Source organism: Taeniopygia guttata, chromosome 2 (genome assembly GCF_048771995.1).
Source record: "Taeniopygia guttata chromosome 2, bTaeGut7.mat, whole genome shotgun sequence".
Lineage (NCBI taxonomy): Eukaryota > Metazoa > Chordata > Aves > Passeriformes > Estrildidae > Taeniopygia > Taeniopygia guttata.
This window is the reverse complement of record NC_133026.1, coordinates 103,399,882-103,421,168: the sequence shown is the minus strand read 5'-3', so window position 1 is coordinate 103,421,168 and position 21,287 is coordinate 103,399,882. Positions and strand designations below refer to the sequence as shown.

General features: G+C 38.5%; 1 protein-coding gene across 8 annotated transcripts in view; it reads right to left on the bottom strand.

Annotated features, from left to right (window-relative positions):
- Window positions 1–1,515: 1,515 nt before the first annotated feature.
- Window positions 1,516–21,287, bottom strand: part of MYOM1 (myomesin 1) — a 109,715-nt gene continuing 89,943 nt past the window's right edge. For 6 of the 8 annotated variants that reach the window (XM_072924545.1, XM_072924547.1, XM_072924546.1 and 3 more), the window contains 14 exons: window positions 20,347–20,491; window positions 19,715–19,774; window positions 19,400–19,467; window positions 18,717–18,830; window positions 18,078–18,165; window positions 17,344–17,382; window positions 17,145–17,250; window positions 15,153–15,316; window positions 13,556–13,592; window positions 13,219–13,241; window positions 11,599–11,654; window positions 6,766–6,981; window positions 3,886–4,009; window positions 1,516–2,657 (listed from right to left, as the gene is read on the bottom strand). In XM_072924545.1, the coding sequence (XP_072780646.1) occupies window positions 2,422–2,657; window positions 3,886–4,009; window positions 6,766–6,981; window positions 11,599–11,654; window positions 13,219–13,241; window positions 13,556–13,592; window positions 15,153–15,316; window positions 17,145–17,250; window positions 17,344–17,382; window positions 18,078–18,165; window positions 18,717–18,830; window positions 19,400–19,467; window positions 19,715–19,774; window positions 20,347–20,491 (1,476 nt within the window). In that variant the 3' untranslated portion in view covers window positions 1,516–2,421. Of the gene's footprint in view, window positions 2,658–3,885; window positions 4,010–6,005; window positions 6,982–11,598; window positions 11,655–13,218; window positions 13,242–13,555; window positions 13,593–15,152; window positions 15,317–17,144; window positions 17,251–17,343; window positions 17,383–18,077; window positions 18,166–18,716; window positions 18,831–19,399; window positions 19,468–19,714; window positions 19,775–20,346; window positions 20,492–21,287 lie in introns of those variants that run through there. The other 2 variants (XM_072924550.1, XM_072924551.1) reach the window with 1 other exon arrangement.

Genomic DNA, 21,287 nt, shown 5'->3' with positions numbered 1-21,287 from the left:
TTTAACAAAAAAAAAAAATCCCCTAACTCTAGTGTATTTTAGTGTAAAATTTTAAAGCTATTTCCAGTAGGTTTTAATTGACATATCAGGAAAACAGTGGTTATTCTTGCAGCAAAAAGCTAAGACCTGATTCTGCTAAAATGACACAAAAGAGAAATCTGCTATTGGCTTCATGGTGAGAAAAGTGGGTTTTGTAATCTGAGATTTGGGACATTTTTAGAACATTCTTCTGAGATCTAGCTTGATTTCTATTAAAGCTAATGCAGAGACCCCTGTGGCATTTTGCAGGAATTGGATCAGGCTCTCAGTGGTACAGTCTGTTCTATATATAACTTACTCACTGCCGCTGGTGTTCGTGGCAGACAGGCTCCCAACCCGAAGGAGCTGTGAGAGGTGATGGATCTTTACAGATGTAAGGCAGCTTGAAATAATTGCCATGGCAAGGGAGAGTTGTGTGAAACAACCTGCAGCTTTGTACTGCTTTTGAGGGGCCACTCTCTGTAACTAGAATTACACATCTCTATATATTTATCATTTTCTGTAATAATTGCATGAGAAATTACATGCATTGGGGTGTCCTGCCATGGAAATGCTGCTTACTGCATTTCTCTGAAGGACCTAAGTCCTTCACTGCTGGGATATAATACACTGATTTAGAAAAAGTTGTGATGGAGAACTGAGTCAAGCACAATGTAAAACAGTACCTAAGTGCAGTTGGATTATTTTAGTTGTAGTTCAGGCTGCATTTAAGTTTCTCCCAACATCATTTTGTGTAGATGTCAGTATTTTGATTTCTACAATTTTTTCTCTGTAGCATCCTACATCCGTTTGTCACTTACTATGGACCATCTAAGTTATTTAAACCCTTTACATTATTTACAGGAACATCATTACACTACTTGCCTACATGTAAGTGTTCTATGCAGTATTTCATCCAGCCAGAAAATTTCTGTTTGTTTTAAAAAGAGTTGAATAGAATCCAATTGGAATTCTACTAGAAAGAAATTAATTTCTTCTTATCTGGGATATCAGTGTCTTGCCTTCTGTGCATTTACATGCTATTGAGTTTCTTTGTTTTCTTATGCTAATAGTTCTTAAGGATGGATTAGAAAGTGGTATTTCTTGTGTTTTCAGTATTTCTACATTAGTAATAGATCCAGCACCTAGAAATACCAGTGGAATTCAGTGACCTTCCATCAATAATCCATCTGGAAAAAGATAATACAATATGATTGAGCTTTCTTAGAGTTGAAAGCAATATGAATATTTTCCTAGTAATTAAAATATTTTATTTTCATTTCCTATGTTTTATAACTTCTGGTCACTTTAAAGTTGAACTTAGCTTTCGTAGCAACAAAATAAATTCTGACCTTTATTTTTATTGGTTTGTTTTTCAGCTTGAACTCTGCTTCTTTCATGGTATCTAAGCATTTGCAAATGAGTCATATTTTCCTATATCCTCAGCATAAACATGTGAATGAACACAGTAATGAACTTGAATGAGCACGGCAATGATTTAATGCAGAGATTGCCTTGCATTTATTTCTTACTTACATGATCATGAAGCTACACTCTCTTATAAGATACCAGTGGATGTGATGATAGTGAGTGGATGAAGGGATGGTTTGGGCTGAGCCACTGAGGAAGAAGAGCAGTGGGTTTATCAGAAATCTGAGTGTTGTGGCAAAAATGGTGGAGGAAAATTAGCATTTGGGGGGCAGCTGATACTTCATGGGCTAACTTTTTATCTACAGTAACTCATGAAGTCTTTAAGGGAATTAATGGAGAGGACTGGAAAGCAGTCATGTGAGTCTTGGTGATAAGAAATGGCCAGATGTGGTCCTGATCTGCCTGATGAAAAAGGTTTGTATGAAAGAAACTTGGATCAAAAGAAAATGACTTATGTCCCCTCTACATCCATCTGAGATGGTTCTGTTTCTGGAGATCTTCCACTGTGGCCAAACTGGAAGTAGAGACCACATGGCATGAAGATGACTGTATATATCATTTCCTTGAAAAAGTAAGCAGCATCTGCCTCAAGCTGTGATGGCCTATAAATATTGATTAACACATCTGTGTAACTGATACCAACATTCCTTTACACTGTAGTAAATATGTCCATTCTGGACAGGATTTGCTCTAATGATCTCTGCTTATAATGGACATTTTTTAATAATTAAATTCACATTGACAGTACATGTATCATTATTCAGATGTATAGAAATTCCTGCAGTGCAGTTATCTGGTACTGAAACATACGTGCCCATTTACTATGCATTTAAATTTAAAGTTAGGAAATATTACAAATATTACACAGAAAACCCTATTAATAAACTTCTGTGTTAAAATATTATGGTTAAGCTATCACTCATGAAATCTCAGGTTGAACTTATTATCCTGTTGGTGACAGGATCACATTCTTCATTGAGGTTCAGTGGGTTTACCCAAGGCTGCTTTTTCCAGTGGTTTCTTTCCCTGCCTATCCAAAGTTTCTGTGGGTTGAGGAGCTTTTTCTGCTACTCCTGCCTTTCCAGCAGTCTTCTTTGCTGCTTGCTGCTTGCTTTTAGTATCCTTTTCTGTTTCCACAAGGGGTATTTCATTTGGATCAGGTGTCTCTTCTCTAGCAGTAGTTTCTTCTACGTGTGGCTTAATAAAATCTGATTTAGGAGAAGTAATAAAATTTCTGAGTAATCCTAAGTAACAATATTTACTGTGCTCAGCAACATTTCTTTCACATTGGTTATGACCTTATCTTGTTCTTTTCTTCTTTCCCTGCCCATATAAAGAGATTCAGTATTACACATAGCATTACTACTTCTTATGGAACCAAAACCAAGCCCAAGTCTTTATGTCTCTAATTAAAATTATTTAGAGGTAGATACTGGAACACGTTTACAGGTACAGAAATAATTGTTTCCTGCTTAAGTCATGTAATTTACAGGATTGTTTAGAAAAGTCTACCATACCAGTAAGACAAGAGAGGAAGGAAATGCTGTAAAATATTTGTTCTTGCCTTAGGAGCAAAAAGATGGGGGAGAATAAAAGTATTAAATATTCTGTCAGAAATTATATAATAGGTATACACCCTGTATACAAAGAAAAAATACTTAGGCAAAAATATGTAAAATAAATGCTCTGATATTGTCAGAATTTAAGACTGATTTGGAGTTAAAATGCTCTGTATGAGAGAGATATAATTGTGAAGAATAAATCATCATCCAAATAGCAATTCTATAGTTAGAATCTAAAAGAACAGTAAAATAATATACAAGTAATACATGGGAAGGCTGAATCACTAGAGAGCTTTTCATTTTCTACCCTTCCTCTAAATGAGACAAAAATTGGTCACTTATAACTCCAACTTTACCATTCAATATGGACATAAATCTAGGAGAGAATAATTGATTAATCTCAAGTAGTGGCTAAAAAGTCGGGGTTTTCTGAAAGACTTAGGCATTTAGGGTCCCTGAATCAGTAAGGCCTTATTTTTTGTGAAATATCAAATATCTAGCTGCTGAAATGAATCTCTCTTTGGAAAATAACACCATCTGTGTTTGTATACATGCTTACAAGGTCTTTCCTCTGCATTCAGAAATGTAGAAGTATTTATTATGACTTAAAAAACTTCCATCAGCCAGGTTAGTCAAGATGACAACTTGCAGTGGAAGTAGAAAAGGTGGTTTGAAAATATTGATTTAAGTCTCTTTCACTTAGGCCTAACCTGGTAATTCACACTTTGGATCTGTTGTTGATTAAGAGCATATGTACTGTATGCGTGATTGATTGGGACCTATGAAATATTGATTGGTACAGACAATTAACTCTGTAACAATTTAACAATTTTTTCATTAGGGTAGAAGACTCTAACAGTGAAGGAACTCTTACCTTTCTTTCCCCCCTCCTTCTGTTTGCTTGCTGTCATTGCTTTTTTCTTTTTAGATACAGTTTTATTATTTTGATTGTGTCCTTGGACTGTGTCAGTCTGCCCTGACACAGGCATCACAATCACCTGAAGCGAAGCAAGAAGAAAACATGCACAAGCGCGACATGTGTATGCATCACAAATTCAGCCTGAAATCACCATAACTGAATCCCTGGAAGCAACACTATTTGAAGGAACTTATTACTCTAACTTTCAGGGACACATGCATCTGCCAAAGCAAAGCAAAATAGAATCCAGCCTGTTACCTGGGAGGTGACTCACTTGTATTCCCTGGCTGTTCTGCCAAAAGGAGGGATGCAGGAGGACAGATTTTTGGAAATAAAGTAGTAGAAATAAACTGTTGTCAAAATGCAGTCATTATTAAAAATAATACTGAGTAATAAATATCAGTTATTGCAAAGAGCTGGTCATATTCTTGTTTGCACTCTGGAGGATGGAAGAGCTGCGACTGTTATTTGTATGTTGTATGTCATGGGACAAAGACGGAGTGACCTGCATATCATCTTTGAATTGGCTTCATGTCCTACTAAGAAAAATTATAACATAATTTTGCATAAGTCCTTTAAACTCAGGAAGCTTGCTCTATCTCAAATTACAGATCTTGTCATGATTATATTTTGAAATTTAAAAATTAAGCCTTGTTACTTTGTTTGTTTTACTCAGAAGCTGTGACTAGATAATCTGAACTTTTTTTGGTAACAGATATTGATTCATTAAAGGAAATAATTTCACGCACATTAAAAATGCAATAATGCCATGAATTTTGATGCTTGAGTGTGAAATATTTTATGAGATAATGCTATGTGAACACATACGCTGTTTATGTGAAACACCAAAACCACATTGTTTTTTGCATCATTTCATGTTAAAAATCCCTGTTATGTGAAATCTGTTCTGGAAGAAAAGAAGATTTATACCAGATAAACTTAACATGTTCCTTGAAACTAGTGATACTGTAAGTGCAGGTATGTGCACTAAAGTTAGGCATGTGCTAACATGTTTTGGTAGTTCATAAAAATGATGCAAATATAGATTATTTGTATAAGATTAGAATAATAATCACTAGCCCTTTATAGAAACTGATATCAAACAAAAGAAATTGCTAAAATCAGCATTTTTGCCATTGGTAACTGTGTTGAATCTATTTTTACCTGAACCATTAAGAATTCCTTTTTGCTTCCACTTCAACATTAGCTGAGAGTAAACCTCACATTGCAAGGGTATAAGTGAGTGTTAACTGTACAACACTTAGTAATGGCATCCTCATAGAAATGCACCAAAGTGAGTGCCTGGGACTGCAGCACTATTTCTGCAGTCACAGTAGCTAGAAAAGACAAGAGAGAGTTCGTGAAAGGTGCACACAGATCATGCTTAGACTGAAAATATATATGTTAGTTCTTTAGATGTGGATGTGAAGAATTGTCCGGTTGTGATACTACTAATGAAAACATTTATTGGCATGCAGTTGGACTGGCTACTGCTTCTAATCCTATTCTATACATATATTATCACATGTATATATCATACATATGTCCAGCAGGTTCTGTTGCTTTTCCTCATCTGGCATTGTAAAAAAAGCAGACATGGAGTTTTTAATCTATGTTAAGTGCATTCAGAGATTTGGACAGACGTTTTTTTCTCTGAAACATTTTTGTGTGACACTTTTTTTGTGTGTGTGTGTGTCTGTGTGTTACAGTGAAGATTCTTTTTGTAGCTTTAAAAGATCTCTATAAAATATATTATTTCTGAATCTCCAGTGTTAAGTTTTCTATCTAACAAAATACTTACATATCACCCTTAAATCACAGTTCATACCCAGGTGCATTGAAAAGCGTAGGACTACTGTGACAAAATTTGCAAACATACCTTGTTGACTTAAGGTGTGAAGCAGTGAAGGTCCGGACAGAGAGGTGTCAAGAGATGCCATTGTGGTTTTGTTGCAAACAGCAAAGTGAAGATTAACAGGGATCTAAAGGATCTAAATCTAAAGCATTAAGACACTGAGATACTGTGCACAACTACATGAGCTGTGACTAATAAAACAAGACACAGTGAAACAAGCTTGTGATGGAAGGAAAGAAGTGAATTCAGTTTATTTGTGAACATAGAGCAGAGTTCATACACTTTTACAGACACACACACACAGATATTATTATCCTGGCCTCCTAAGCCTTATTTTCATTTATGTTACAGTACTGTTACCCTGTTTGGGCAGATTAAACAATATTTAGGGCTGTAAATGACACCCATATTAAGGCCTTACTAATTTAACACAGTAGTACAAAGGGGCCTTAACACAGACAAAAACCAACACTCATTTCTCTGTGATCTAACACATTCCATTTATGCTGCTTTACTAAAGCTGGAACAAATCCCAGCTGCTGCTCAAACAGGCCCCGATCATTTTGATCTTTCCATCTACCTCATTAATTGCTTCCACTGAAACAATTCCTGACCCTTTCCTTCCAGATGCTGCAGGGAGAGGGTGAAATGGTGGGCATGTGTTTTTCAGACAGTATGCACTTGGCCTTACTTAAAATGCTACAGTTAGTTTCTGTGAAGTTAGCATTAAGAAAACATTTAGGAAAGGCCTTTTTCCCTGGCATAAATAAGTGTATTAGAAGCAAATGTGAAGTGAATGGAAAAATCCAAGGCTGCCTGCTAAAGCAGAAAGCCGTTTACACACATGGATTATATCAGCCTAACATCCAAAATCTCCTCTGTACTTCTGTCTTCTAGACTTAAATTCACACTTTGACTTTATCCTACTGCTTTTTCTCTTGCTCGGACTCTCTCTCCTCCTCAGGTATGTACACACTTACAGTGACGTCGCTGGTCTCTGTACCGTACTTGTTCTTCACAACAATGCTGTATTTCCCAGAGTCTTGTGTGGACACAGTAGAAATGGAAAAGCTGACATTTTTTCCAGATTCAAACTTCAGGATGCAATTGGCATCTGATACAAATGATTTTTCATTCTTCAGCCACGAGACCTCTGGAGTGGGATCTCCCCAGACAGTGCAAGAAAGATTAAGTGCCTACAGAAACATACAAAGGAATTATGAGTCAGTAAATATTTGCTGTATTTTTTGATGCCTGACTTTCCAAATATTCCAACTTCCCATTTAGCTTCCTGCTTTTAGTAAGGGGATGCATACCATCATCAGTAATCAATAATTTATGTCGCTCTTCTCAGTCATAAAGGAAAAGTAGGAACTCAAGAATGCCATTAAAACCTTTCAATATTTTATGGACCTTCTTCTCTACTGTTATAATCATTAGTAGAGGTTTCTCCATGCATATTTTTTAATATAAAGTTAGATATTATCTGCATTTGTGTGTTAGACCTGAAAGGAGATTTTAATGAGCTGTCAGATGATTTTGTTCACATTAAGCTCAATACACACTCTCACACACACACATATATATATCCCATAAGGAAAGAAAGTGTGGCTGCTCTTTTAGATAACTAAGAACAAAGTGGCCCTGGAATATTTTGTTTAATTGGGATGCTTTTAAACTGTGCCCTGACAACTCTTCTGACAGACTTGACGTATTTTATGCACTTCTGTAAAGCTATTTTTAACTGAAATCAAGACAGGCTTTACTCATTCTTTAGTGTTCATGTAAGTATTTCCCTTTGATGTTAGTACTGTTCCTAAGGACTGAATTCAGTCCCATCAGCCTGTAGGAAGTATCTTCACTGTTAGAGAATCATCATGTTGAAGAGGTCACTGGTAGCTTCTTGGACCTTCAGCAGTCTGGGGGTCTCCTGGGCACACTTTGGACAGGCCTCCTTTTTTCCTTGTCAGCTAATTCATTTTTGGGAGATAATGATACATGTAAGTGATCCCCTCCTCCAGTCACAGTGCTGTGGCAGTCTTCTCAAAAATATTTGCAAAAATGAGTATCACATAGAGACTCAAATGTGAAAAAAGTTCACATGACAATTCAGTGGTACATAGGCCTTTCTCTGGAGCTTAATTTAGGAAGAGATTTATTTTTATATATGCCATTTAAAGGAGAATCTAACCGGACTGGAAATTGGAGAACTTCTACTGCAAAGGAAAATGTCTTCAGCACTTCATTGGGAATGGACTAAGTGATCAGTAAGGAGTAGACAATATTTCACTTGACTGGAATCAAGTATCTCTTCCAACCTTTCCTCCAACTCACTGCTTCCTATCCAGTAGTGTGATAGCAGAAGATGGGACAGAAGAGAGATGCCTGGAAGGTTGTTGAAATGAATGGACAGAAAAAATTGACACCTCTATAAAAGGAGAGGTGTTGATATCTCTGAGAACAAAATAAAAATCCCCATGTGCCCAACCTGAGAACCAAAATGAGAGCAAAAGGGAAGGGGAAGTCTTTCTTCTATTAGCAACATGTAATTCTTGGTACTGAAGGAGGGCAGATTCCAAGTGAGAGGTGGTTACAGCATGGTGGAAATGGCCTCTATCTGATTTCCTGCAGCACCTACAGCTGGGGCTGTTGGCTCCCTTCTCTCATAGCCCACTGGTGTGAAAGTGGTTTCAACTGGCATATCAGTCCATCTTTTTGAAAAACAAATGGGAAATGAGGTTTTATGTTTTCCCCTCTTCCTTATCACTCTGGATACAAACATGTCCTCAGCCTTAGCCAGGCAATGCATATAGGGCCCTTCAGGTGCTCAACATTTTATTATTGTCTTGTGGTTCTCAGGGAAGCAAGAACTCAGTACCAAGTGGCTCCAGCTTCCACTCCACCACAGTGCTAATGAGCTGATGTCCATGTCCACACAGCTCCATTAGAGGCATCATTCAAAGCTGGGGTGTTTGAAGTACTGTCATATTCCATAATTCAAAGAGTTTCAAGCAGCAGTGATGAATCTTTTCTTCTTCTAAATAATTACTTAAAATAGCTACATTTTCCTTAACCTTGCATCACTAGCTCCTGTTTGATATGAGTGATTTTCTTGATGCTCCCAACTCTTTCTATTTACTTTCCAGCTACTAATGTGCAGAGATGTGTCTTATAATTCACTGTGTAGATGGTGAGAACCTGTTTTTCTGGAAGGTAATTCCATAGCCAAGGCGAAATGATTGTTCATTGTGACTGCATCTGTTTCAGATTTCCATTCTTTGGGCAAGAGATTGTCTTTGCTCATTTATTACTCACCGAAGCCCTTGATTATAATACTGTGTTCAACCTGATATCATTATGGTAAAAAAAGCGTGCCTTGTACTCCTGGGCCCAGGGCGTTGAGGCATGTCCACTTGAAGCAACCAGCAGCTGCAAGTCCAGACCCTTTGTGCCCCTCACTACCTCTTCTGCCTTTTACTACAGATTATCATGAGTAGGGTAGTAGAGGTGGCAGAGAGAAATGTGTCATTGTATTTCAAGTATTGCCACTCTTCTTTCATATTAGCACAGAGTCCCAGTCGGGGATGGTTTGGGGAGTGGATTGAAGCAGCTCAGTTAAGGAAATCTGCTCCCTTCTTCCAGCCTATCTGTGAGGATCTACATCCCTGGCAGAAGGGTAGAATAGTGAGTTGGTGGGAAGAAGGATGTTACATGTTGCTTCTGGGTCCGAAAGTGCCTATCAGAATCCTAAGCCTCTTCACTCATTTACAGGCCCTCATTAAAACAGCACTTAGGTTAAGTTGGCTGGCTGGACGCAAAACTTATGCTAGCATTCTCTGTCAGGTCAGATTCCTCCCTAATGTGAGCTGACACTTAGCCTTTTCCAATTATACCACACTGCTGAGGAGCATTTATGTCTATCAGTGGAAGCCTCTTAGGCCATCTGGAACGCTATTTGATTAACACTCAGTAAACACTGGTTCATTCCTTCTCAGCCATACCCTTCAGCTCACATGTAAAAAGCTAATAAATGGCATCACAGTCACAATGTTAAGTTTAAATTTGAGATATGCCCATGCTTGGAAGTTCAGTCTCAGGATACCAATCTGTTCATACAAGTCTGTGGTAATAGTGGCACGAGAATTCACAACCAAAGCTTGCCGGACCTCTGCTACCTCATTTGCTGTTTTACAAAATCCTCAATGATTGTGCAATTTGCATGAGTTACACAACAGAGAATTGCATTCTTCTCTCTCCAGCATATATGCAAACAACAGACAGATGAGCCAACACCACCCAAACCAGCTCTGTTTTCCCTGATCACTCTCTGTCCTACTCAGAACAATCCTCTACTGAATCAAGAAACATAAGGTCAAGGATATTTGTCTCGAGTTCTGAGTGTATTTCAGCCATGTATTCAAGCGTTATGAATGTCCTTGCTGTCAAGGACAACATGTGTCTGGGTAAGATTTTGCAACTCATTTTTACAAATTTGTTTTATAAACACTGCACATTCTGTGTCAGTGAACTCATAAACAATTTCATATCAACTTTCTTTTGTCTGAAAGCTTAAAACTGGTAAAAGTTTACACCCAAGTTTACACCCTGCCAAAACATCATGAGAATCTCGCCTCCAAGCACTGATTAGCTGAGAATCTGCTAATTCACTCTGTTCCTTTGTGTCTTCTATCTATAGTTACAATGTTCACATGAGTGCTTCTTACTTTACAGCATTTCTCAAACTGCTAAAGCTCTTAAAGAATTTTATTTTGTAATGTCAACATACTTGATTTTCCCAGAACTGCTGCAGTCTTCTATCTTGTTGGCTACATCTCACATTGTTAAGCATTTCAGAATAAGATTTTAGATTCTTAACACTTCTGCTGAGCTTATAATCAAATTCTTTTAACCCAGCTGACCTACTGACAGATAAAGCCAGAAATACCAGGGTGCTGCCTTACTGTAGTTGTCACATTACAGGTTTTCAGTGACATTCACACGCCCTATGTCACTGCTTGAACATACTGTGAAGAGGAACTGGCTTGTGGCAGGGCAGCAGGAAGTGAAGAGCAGGCACTTCTTGGTCTCAGTACTATTAAACAGCAAGTTGTAGAAGGAGTGTGCTGGCAAAAAGTTGTGAGACTGAGAACTCAGTTTCTGGGTCATCTGTTCTATGCTCAAGAATCAATGTTCCTCTGGGAGTGCCTTACCATCATCTTTCAGCTAAACTCTCTTAATAAAATCCAGTATAACACCAGTGACTTATTTTGACTTCGATCTCCTTTACCCTGAGGAAATAGAGAATTTTTTTCTCCTATTGACTGAAGGCTGGAAGATAATTGAGTTATTGTGGTTTACTACTTTTACACCATTTAAGAGCCAGCCACAAAGGTGTGATTACCATGCCACATTGCAAAGAAGTTAACTGCAGAAGGCAAAGAATGACTGGCTCCCATGTGAAAAAAGAGCTAAACTTTCCTGATGCTCTGTTACAAGGAAAAAAAATCTAACTGTGAAACCTGTGCATGAATTTTTAAAGAGCTGGTTATATAAGGAGTTTTAGTCCCAACTCACATTGTCATCTCACTTTTATCTAACTCTTAAGAAAAGACACTGCCCTGAATACATAAACCCATCTGTGCAAGTCCATTGAATTATGTACAGAAGGCAGGGGATGAATAAATAATGTAGCAGATTTTAAAGATGGAATCTTAAAAAAAAAAAAAAAAAAAAAAAAAGTGACTGTTTTCCCATCATTGAAAGGCATTCAAGCTGTTGGGATGTTGTGTATAGCTTCAGTTAATTTACTGTACCTTGCCCTCCTGGATGGTGACAACATCGGGCAAACCTCCAAGTACTCGTGCACGATCTGAAAATAAAGAAGATTAATTTTCTTTAGTGTCTCAAAATCAACTATGTGCTGGATTCTCTTTCTCTTCTAGTTCTTTCCTTTTGTCTTATTTATGTACAACTTGTCTCTGATATCTGAGCTAGCAGAGAACTAGCCAGCAATTTTAGCACACCATTTGGACTTTAAAATATGTTGAATTCACAGCAGAAGATGTGTTAATAGTTGGTGTCAATCACTTACAGAGAGGAATTAAAGTACACATGCAGTGTCCTGCAGACTTTGACATCAATTCAGTTTTAATTCTGAGTGCACAAAAAAGATTTACATTTTTGAGATCTGATACTCAAAATTTTTACTGCAATAAACTAAAAACTTTTGGCGTCCAAAGGAAAATGAATGACACCTAGTAAAGTGCTGGAGATTGGCTTTTAATTTAGATACAAAGACGTCAGTCTCAGTGGTAACAATGAAGTTCCATCACTTGTGTGTGTCTGTGTGCAAATGAGACTGATACCCGATTGATCAAGTTTTAAACGCGAGTCCCATGGAAATCCTAGGCAAATACAAACAAGCCAATTGCATGTAGGCTTTAGGGCGCTTATCCTGGAATACGGATTTGGTTCGTTACACGTCTGGGTGGAGCCTGGCAGAGGAAGGAAGTGACTGTACAGAATGTTCCCCTCTGGTTTGCTCTGTGAAAGATGTGCTCTGGAGCACGGAGATAACAGCCTCAGGAGACCAGGAAAGGGCCTGTGTTGTGACAGTTAATATGACAGCGCCACAGGGATAGTCCGGGTCAGAAATTAAAGGTCAGGGCAATCGCTGACCCCTTTGCGCCATCTCAGCCGGGACTTGTGGGGGTTCCTGTTTGTATCCAAGCCCTGCTCTATCTCTCTACACATTTTTCTCAAATAACTTTTCAAATGTCAGTCCTGCCCTCATTTTTACGCAGGTTTGAAAGTCATTTGAAAATAATTTGAACAATTCATTTTTCCATGGCTTCTTCTGTAAGTAGGGAGGATAATGAGTTTAATAACTCAAGTTGAAATCTAATAACTTACTCCTCAAGTACTTAATACATACTTCTACTTTAGTTGCTCTGCTGTAATTGACATACAGGCAAAAGTGTGAGGAGATTCTAAGCAATTCAAAAGCTACTGTTGCTTTCTTACCCATTTCTGTAAGTAATGCAGAGCCATTTGACATTTTAGAGCATTCAAAACTAGCCAAATTATTTTCTCGATCCTTGAAAACAAAGAGACTTTTGTGCAGAGAACATGCATGAGAGATCCCAGCAATAAAGTTTATTTTTAGAGAAGGCTAACTGATACTGAGAACAGGAGCTCAGATGAGAAAAATCAACCTAACCCATAAGGATAATATGATTAGCTGCAAAGCGGACCAATGTTAAATCAACCAAGGGTCACTTCTCCCAGGTGTGAGGACAAATTTGTTTTAGGATGAGCACATGCATATAAGCATGCATACATGCCCTCTCTTTCCCAACACACAACCTTCCTGGAGAGGAAGAAAAGCTTAATAAACAGTTTCTTGTAACCATTGTCAAAGGAGGCCTACTTACTTTTCTCTGCAATCGCAGCTTGCCTGGAGTTGAAAATAAAAAAGGGAAAGACCAATTTCAGTTAAGGTTTACTTAGAGTCATTGAGAAATAGATTATCTTAAAAAATGCTTTTAATCCATTAAGGAAAATCTCTCTCATTGCTTGGTAAAACAGCTTTTTCTTTGCTACCTGACTGTTATATAAGAGTTGCACCACAGAAGTCACATGCAAAACTCCTACAGGCTTCTGCTTGACTAGGACTGTTTCATAAGATATAGTTATCTCCAGCACAAACCAAATAAATACTGTTATTATTTTATGCCTGCCATTTCTGTATTTAGATGGCATAATACTTACTTTAGTCTCTCAAACTCAGCAAAGGCTTCATCAAAGGCTTTGTAAAGAGGAAAAAAGTAGGTTTAGAGATAAATCATCACACAAGTTTAAATTTAAAATTAATAAATAAATTTAAAATGTAGATGTAATACATTTAAAATGTAAAATTTAAAGTGCATGCATGTGTACTGTACAAACACAAAAATGCTGAGTGGTTTGACTGATAAAGACCATCTGGTATATGGCAGCTGTTATATAGACACATGAAGGCATAAACACACTTTTTTCTTCCAGACGTCAGGCTTTAAGACAGAGGGCAAGAAAGTAGTAGGCTGAAGTAATTTCACAAAAAAGTGGAAGAAATGCACAATGCATCACCTAAATGAGGGATTATGGCAGTGACCTTCCAAACTTTTTATATTATACATCTCTATATAAAATTATTTGAGCATTTGCTCCCTGTATGTATATTTATTTATAGATTATGTAGATGTATACAAGTGAAGTTCTCGTATATTCTTCCTGCCACCCTAGTGAAGCACAATGGGTCATCTTGCACACACCCACTTCAGGGACCACTGGTTTATGGAATACAAGAGATAGGATTTTCCAAGGATTGTTCACATCTACTTGAAGCATCACACTGATGGTTACAAGCAAAGTGAACAACAAATTGTTGTCTCCTTTGTAAATTCAGGCTAAGCTGCCATCATGGGGGAGGTCAACCTCTCCTGTTTTGAAAGGGAAGAAGAAATATCTTTCCCTATAAAGTACCAAAGCAGCAGCATGGAGATTATTACAATGTTATCACCCTTACACAGAGCTTGCGAACAAAAAGTGAAGCTTTACGGATGAGAAGAGCAGGGAATGGAAAGAGCAGTTTGGAAGGAGTTAATCTGTTCTCTAGGATCTGAGAAGTCTCTCAGAGAAAAAGCTTCCAACAGTTAATGCAAATTGTTCCCCTAGTCCTTCCTCATGCTGATGAGAGGTCTTGGCATCTCTGAAGAATAAGGAGTTTTATTACACCCATCAAAGAACTATGGTAGGAAAGTATCAGAGCAAACTCATCCCTCGCTTCCTCCTTCAAATATTCCTTGGAAGAGAGACACACAGAAGGAAGAGAGACACACAGTGCTACAACTCACATTCAAAACTGCCAATCAAAGCCAGCAACACAAGGGGTTTTGTAAAATAGCTCAGAAACTGGGCTGGCATCTCAGTAGGCAGACTGTAAATGGGTATTCGGAATAGGAAAAATCAGTTTATATTTTATTACTTGAGAGCACAGGTTGGGGAAAACAAATGGCATGGTTTGGGGACAACAAATCACAGAATCACAGGGTAAGCTGAGTTGGAAGGAATCCACAAGGATCATCAAATCCAACTCTTGATCCTGCACAGTGCCATCCCCAAGAATTACATTGTGTGCCAGAGGCTATTGTCCAAAAATGCTTCTTAACTCTGTCGGGCTTGTTGACACAGTCCCTACAAAGAATGCCAGAGTGGTGGGTGCACACACAGACACCAAAGGGTGACAGGTGACAGGTCTGTGGCAAGATCCTGCTGTGGATGCTCCCATGCTGCCACAGCGATGATGTTAGCAGAGGGAGTGGCCTACCTTGTCCAGAAAGATCCACTGTCTTTTTGTGCGTTGTGTTGCCATCAAAGAGTTCCATTATGTATCTGCCTTTGTCCTGTGGAGTCGGCTCATTGATCTGCAACCAGATCTGCTCCCCGGTGACACCAGTCCTCATCCGGTCTGTGAACTTAATCTGGGTATCGCTGAAAAGTACAAAACAATGCTACCTTTTGGTTTTACTGGAGTATAAAAAAGGTTTGCTCATGTTGAGTCTCTGAGAACATCTGGAGTTAATAAATGATTTCCAAGTATGCCACCATATTCTGAAACCTTTGAAGTCAAACTCTTGCTGGAGTTGTGAGCCAGCTGGGCAGAATTGGCGTGACAGCCTTTCCCTGTTCAAGGTCCAGCTATCCTCAGAAAATGTAGAAAAATACTGCATCTCTGTCTGTGACCTGAGCTATAGAAAAGTTGTACAAGATCTGAAAACCCAGATCTCTGAAGGGTAGCCCAGGCATCCATATAATTACTGTTCTCTTTTTGACATAGTTACTGTTCTCTTTTTAGCATAGGTTTATTTCTGGTTGGGCAAAACAAAACTATACGGGGCTATATCTACAAAAAAAGCCCCACTTTTGTCAAAAATGGTGTTTGCCCAGTTGGAATGATTTCTGATGCTCTGCTGTGTTTGGAATTTAAACACACTTTGACATAAGCATATCTTCTTCCAGTAAAAAAACAGAAAACAAAACAAAAACCCCAAAAACCCAACACACCCCTCCCTCACCCCCAAAAATCAATTTCTTAGCTTCCTAGCTAAGCAGTTAATTTTCCTGGATGAGGCAAAATATATTTAATATATTTGTCAAATAAGCTACTAATTTTCTTGTTATCTTTAAACTGAACTTTGAATGCACTGGAGGGAAAAAAATAATTTTTTCTAGATTAATTTGACATGATTCAAGATGAAACAAGTTTCTAAAAATGAAATGGAGAAAAGAAAGAGAGAAGAAAACCCCCCAAGAATATTTCATATTCTCTTGCACTTATTTGAAATACTTGGGACTTTGGATGATACCAGGTCAAAACTGGTGCCAAGAAACAAGAGCGTCTCAAATGTTTTTAATTTCTCTGACAGGGTGCTGGTTAACATCAGTGTCAATAATTACAGCAAGCCTGGTACAGCACATCCTGGATATTCTGTGCCTCATTTACAAGAGTTTTATTGAGAGATCAGTAATTCAGGTTCCATCATACAGACTAACTGCTACCATGTCCACAGGAAGTGAAACAGCAAGAACAGTAATAATGGATTTGAAGTTGTTTAGTTCTTTTGTTAACTTCTCTGTGTTTTCCAGTGCAAGCTGTTTGTGCTGGCTGAGAACTCAAAGCTGTCTCATAGATTTGGATGTGCTACTGCCATTAATTTTATGGAGAGCTGGGCATTCAAATTCTTTTTTAAAATGTCAGTTCTTCTGTCTGTCTTGATTATGTTTGTAGTGCTTGCAGGAGGGGTTGTCTAGATTTTACTGCCCCAGACACATGCTGGAATTTGCTTTGCCTCATAAAAATGAAGCCATGCATTAAGAGGATATGCCTGCTTGTCCCAGTTCCACTGATATGTGGCTTCTAGACATGCAGACCTCCAGGGCAGGTATCTCTGAACCCGTGGTGCTAGCCTCTTTTGAAGCCTGACAGTCACTTGGGTTATATTTGCATCACTCCTTAAAACTGAGTCAGGGAAAGATGCAGCTCCCACTGGGGAGGTGGGAAGTGCTCTGAAGCAGCACGATCCTGCTGGAATCCTGTGGCATGGGACTGTCTTTCATGAGAGAAACAACAGGAGGCCTGGGACCACCACACCTGACTCTCATACTGATTTCCTGCGGAAGTAATTGACTGAAAAAAGCTCATATGATATAAGGACTCATGAGAGTGGAGGGAAAACCTGGGCCTCGTCTCTCTTCAGGTTCATTCTGAATCTATGAAACCACAATTGCACAGGGTTTTGGAAAGTTCTTGTGTACTTACTTGTGTACCCAGCCTACTCTCAAATCTTCTACATAATAAGTAACATAGGAGTACAGTCTGATACCCTCAGCTGTGCTCTGGATTTTCAGGTCTGTTGCAGATAAAGCTGAAAGAAGAGCACATGGTTTTATGCAGCCATACAGCCATTCATTGAGTGCCACAATGAGTCATTCTTTCAAAAAAATAATTAAGTGCTTACCAATCTTTCTGCATACTTCGTTCATCAGATCTGCAAAAGCTGTGGAAATAAAATCCAGAGACTAAGACTCTGTGTCTGCAGTCCAAGCACAGTCAACAGCAGAACAAGTAACAGCTGTGAAATATTCTCCCCAGAAGGTTTGAAAAACCAGTCTTTGAAAAACTACCTTTTCAAGCATATTAGAAATCTGTGTAATGCAGAAATGTGGCCTGTTATTTTACAGTTTCCAGACCTTATTTAAGTGCAGTCTTGATGAATACTGCTGCAGCTTAACAAGAGGATTTTTTTTTTGTAAATTACACTGTTCAGCTGGAATGCTAGCCCATTTATATACATTATAATGGATAGGAGTGGAATGTTAAGAACATAGTAATCACAGTAAGTGGAAAGGCCTCTAAGTAATTGACAAAATATACTAAAAATATTTTTTAATTATCTGGTTCTGCAATGTTTTTTCTATACTTGTAAGCTTATTGATGGCCTCCTGAGGAAATCTGTTATCATTTTGCTTAGTGGTAATCACTGTATGGTCCCAAAATTATACAGAATCCAGATGCAATAAGCTATATTCAAATGCTATTTGAAATGAAAAATCTCAGTTTTTCTAATCAGATGATGTTGTATGCACGAGGAACAAAGCCACAAGAAGGCAACATGTGGCTATGCCTGTATTACCCTGAACCCACTTCAGTCCTGGTATCTGCTGGTGTGGCTGATCACAGCCAGACTCTGACCTGTGTCCTTGAGCTTTAGCTCACTGGAGTCCTTTCCTCTGTCGTCCTTCAGTATGACTTCATATGTGCCAGCATCTTTCTTAGAAAACTGCAATATTGTAATGATAAAACCAGTTTTCAGAACAGGTACTGTAGAAAAATCTAGATTTTACTTGTGAACCCAGCTGATATCCCATCCCTGTCCCCAGGCAGGCACCTGAGGCTGTCCCTGTGCCCCCTAGCTGCCCCACTCCTGGCTGGGGTGGTGGGATGGGCTTTGGCAGGAGGTCCTGGTATACAGGACCTTGTCCTGCCCCAAATCTGCTGCAAGCCTGGGTATGAACCCAACCCCTCTGGTGATCCCTGAGTGACAAGCACTTTCCAAATGCTATTCAGAATGGAAATGTGGTCTCAATCTGTTGCTAAATTGACATACAAAGGAAGTGACAAGCTTATTATCTCTTCTGTCATCATTTCCTGAAAATCTGAACAAGCAGTTACAGACAGACATTTTCTTTAGCGAAAACACAGACGCCTTGTGAGTTTTCCATTTTTAAAACTCACTTCCTTTTTCAATTGTTCTGCTGGAGTACCAGATTAGATCACATAACTCATCTGAACACTAATTTCAACTGAAGGCTAATGAAAACACTCACTCACCTCTGAAATCAGCAGAGTACACACGCCATCCTTAAAGTCATGCTCTTCATCTACCATTATCTCCCTGTCATCTTTGTACCACACAATGTGTGTTTCCTTCTTAATATTAGCCACCTAAAATGGATGAAAACCACATTGCAATTATTCACTTCATCTGAGCAGGGGAGTTCAGTGTTTTAATTTGGGTTAGCTTGTTCCATGGGTTAGCATGTTCAGGTCTCTCACAGAAGAACAGCAAGCTTTACAACCTGTAACTGCAGTGAGTTACTGCAGGCCTCTGTTTTAAAATGAGGGAGGCAAGAGGGAAAACAACAGGGAGGCAAACAGAGATAAAAGGAGACAAAGGAATGAGTTGGTCCTGCCCAGGGAATTTCTACATGCATAAACAGGCCAAGAATGAATTAGTCCCTGGATTTACAAAGACTTGTCATTCCTTTTCAGGTGCTTTTCTCTGAGTGGGTGGCTGATAGACCTGAAGAAAGAAATTCAAGCTATTTTCCAACATATTTTGTTACATGCAATGAGCTGCTGCTTCAGCAGGATTAACCTTCAGAGGCTCTGTCACTGTCCAACATGCAGCTGGGAGTACAAAAGCAAAGGGCATGTCTTTAGTCCCTTCCCAACCATCTAGGCCAGTGTGGTGTACTCTGAATATTGTACTCAGGGTTTTCCTTGCCCCTTACCTTACATTTCAACATCACATTACACTCATCAGTAACTTCCCATCCCAGTTTATCCACGAAATGAGGACCTGTTTGAAATTACAAGTATATTTTTAAAGGTCACATCAATGGTATTCATGATGCAAAATGAAAGACAGATGTGTTTTACTTGACAAGAATACTGTTCTATTTTAATGTGGTTTTATTTTTCCTATTTCTGCTTCAGAAATAACCACATAATGTAACAAAACCCATATATTTCAAATTAACATATATAACTATAGACAAACTCTTAACAGACACATATCTGATAGTTATAAGTATTCATATTATCACCTTGTTTCCTGTGCCACTCTTTTCTCTGGAAATCTGCTTCATCCCGTAGCTTCTTGAATACTAGGAATTAAAACCAGTAAGAAAAACAAGATTAAACTTGTGCGCCATTGGTACAATGCTGAATGTCACTGTAACAGTTAGGTCTAACTCTGTCCCTTGGATGTCACTGACAAGCAGGCCATAGGATCAGGTTTTCACTAGACACTCCCAGTATCAGAAGCTGATTACAGCTAACTCAACTTCCCTAGCTGCTTGCAGTCATCAGGAGTTTTATGTGTCCTGCCTGATGATGTGCAATCCCCAATCATGCAGCTCCTGGTAGGAAGGCAAATGAGAGGCAGCAGAGTCAGCAGCTGCTTGAGCTCTAACAGGTGCAGCTACTTGTTCCCAGCTGAATGGGTTTTTTATATGGGAAATTTTAATTTCACCCATAGGAAAGCAAATCATGACATGCTGCAGTATTTCACATTTCTGTAACAATTCCCCTTCCTCCCATTATGTAAAAAATTTCAGTTCACACACATGCCCTATCCTGTAGGAGGTAGCAAAACTGTGACATAAAAAAATTGGAATGTCTATTGCTGTTGAAAACAGTGAAAAGCCAGCCCACTGCATAAAAGAGATTAGCCTACCATCACCAATGAGGACAAGACTAGATTGATTGGTTGCTTTTCCATCCTGCAGTTGGAACGTGTAAGTGCCTTCATCCTTTTCCTCAAGTTTATCCATAATCATTTCAACAAGGCCGGTATTGTGGTCCACCTTCATTTTATATTTCTGTGGGAGTGGAAAGTAAAGCAACAATTAATACATGTCAGAGACAGAAAATATTTGTGAAATGTTATAATGATCTCTTTAAGAGAATTTTTTTTTCTTTATTTGGATTCCCACTTCTTCAGGTTCCCATTTGTTCATGTCCCTGTCCTATTCTGGACTTACTATCTCTACCTCCAGCTCCAAATGTACAACCAAATAGATAAATAAATCTGTTTATTTATTATTATTAGGTCATGCCTGTTGCACAGTGAGCACTATGCTATTTTTCATTAGAAAGGTTTAGATTAACCTGTTCAGAATAATGTTTTCTTTGGGGGTGATTATACTGTACAAGGTCATGTCTAGAATGCCCCGTCTCTGCCTTCTATCTAATATTATTGTTGCAACAAAATCATGCCAAGTCCCGTCTTTGGGGTGTAACAAGTTCTGCAGCTGGAAACAACCACTTGGTAATTTTTCTGTGATGTAATAAATTCCTTCAAACCACAAAGAGAGGTGAGAACAAGGATGTTCTAGGGCTATAGATGAAGGAGGTAGGAGGAGTCTGGGCAATTGCAGTGATTCCTTGAAACCACAGTTAATAGAATACGTGGTATTCACAAAAGTGCAGGAAGGCATATAACTTCCCTTTATAAAAAGCATCCAGTAGAATTCATCTGGACCTCAGAACTACGGATAAAATCTTTCTAATCATGCTTTCCATGACATATGCTACTTCTCATGAAAATTCATCAGAGTGGAACACTAAGTTGGAAGCATACTGAAAATAGAGACACTAATCCTCATTGATACTCAT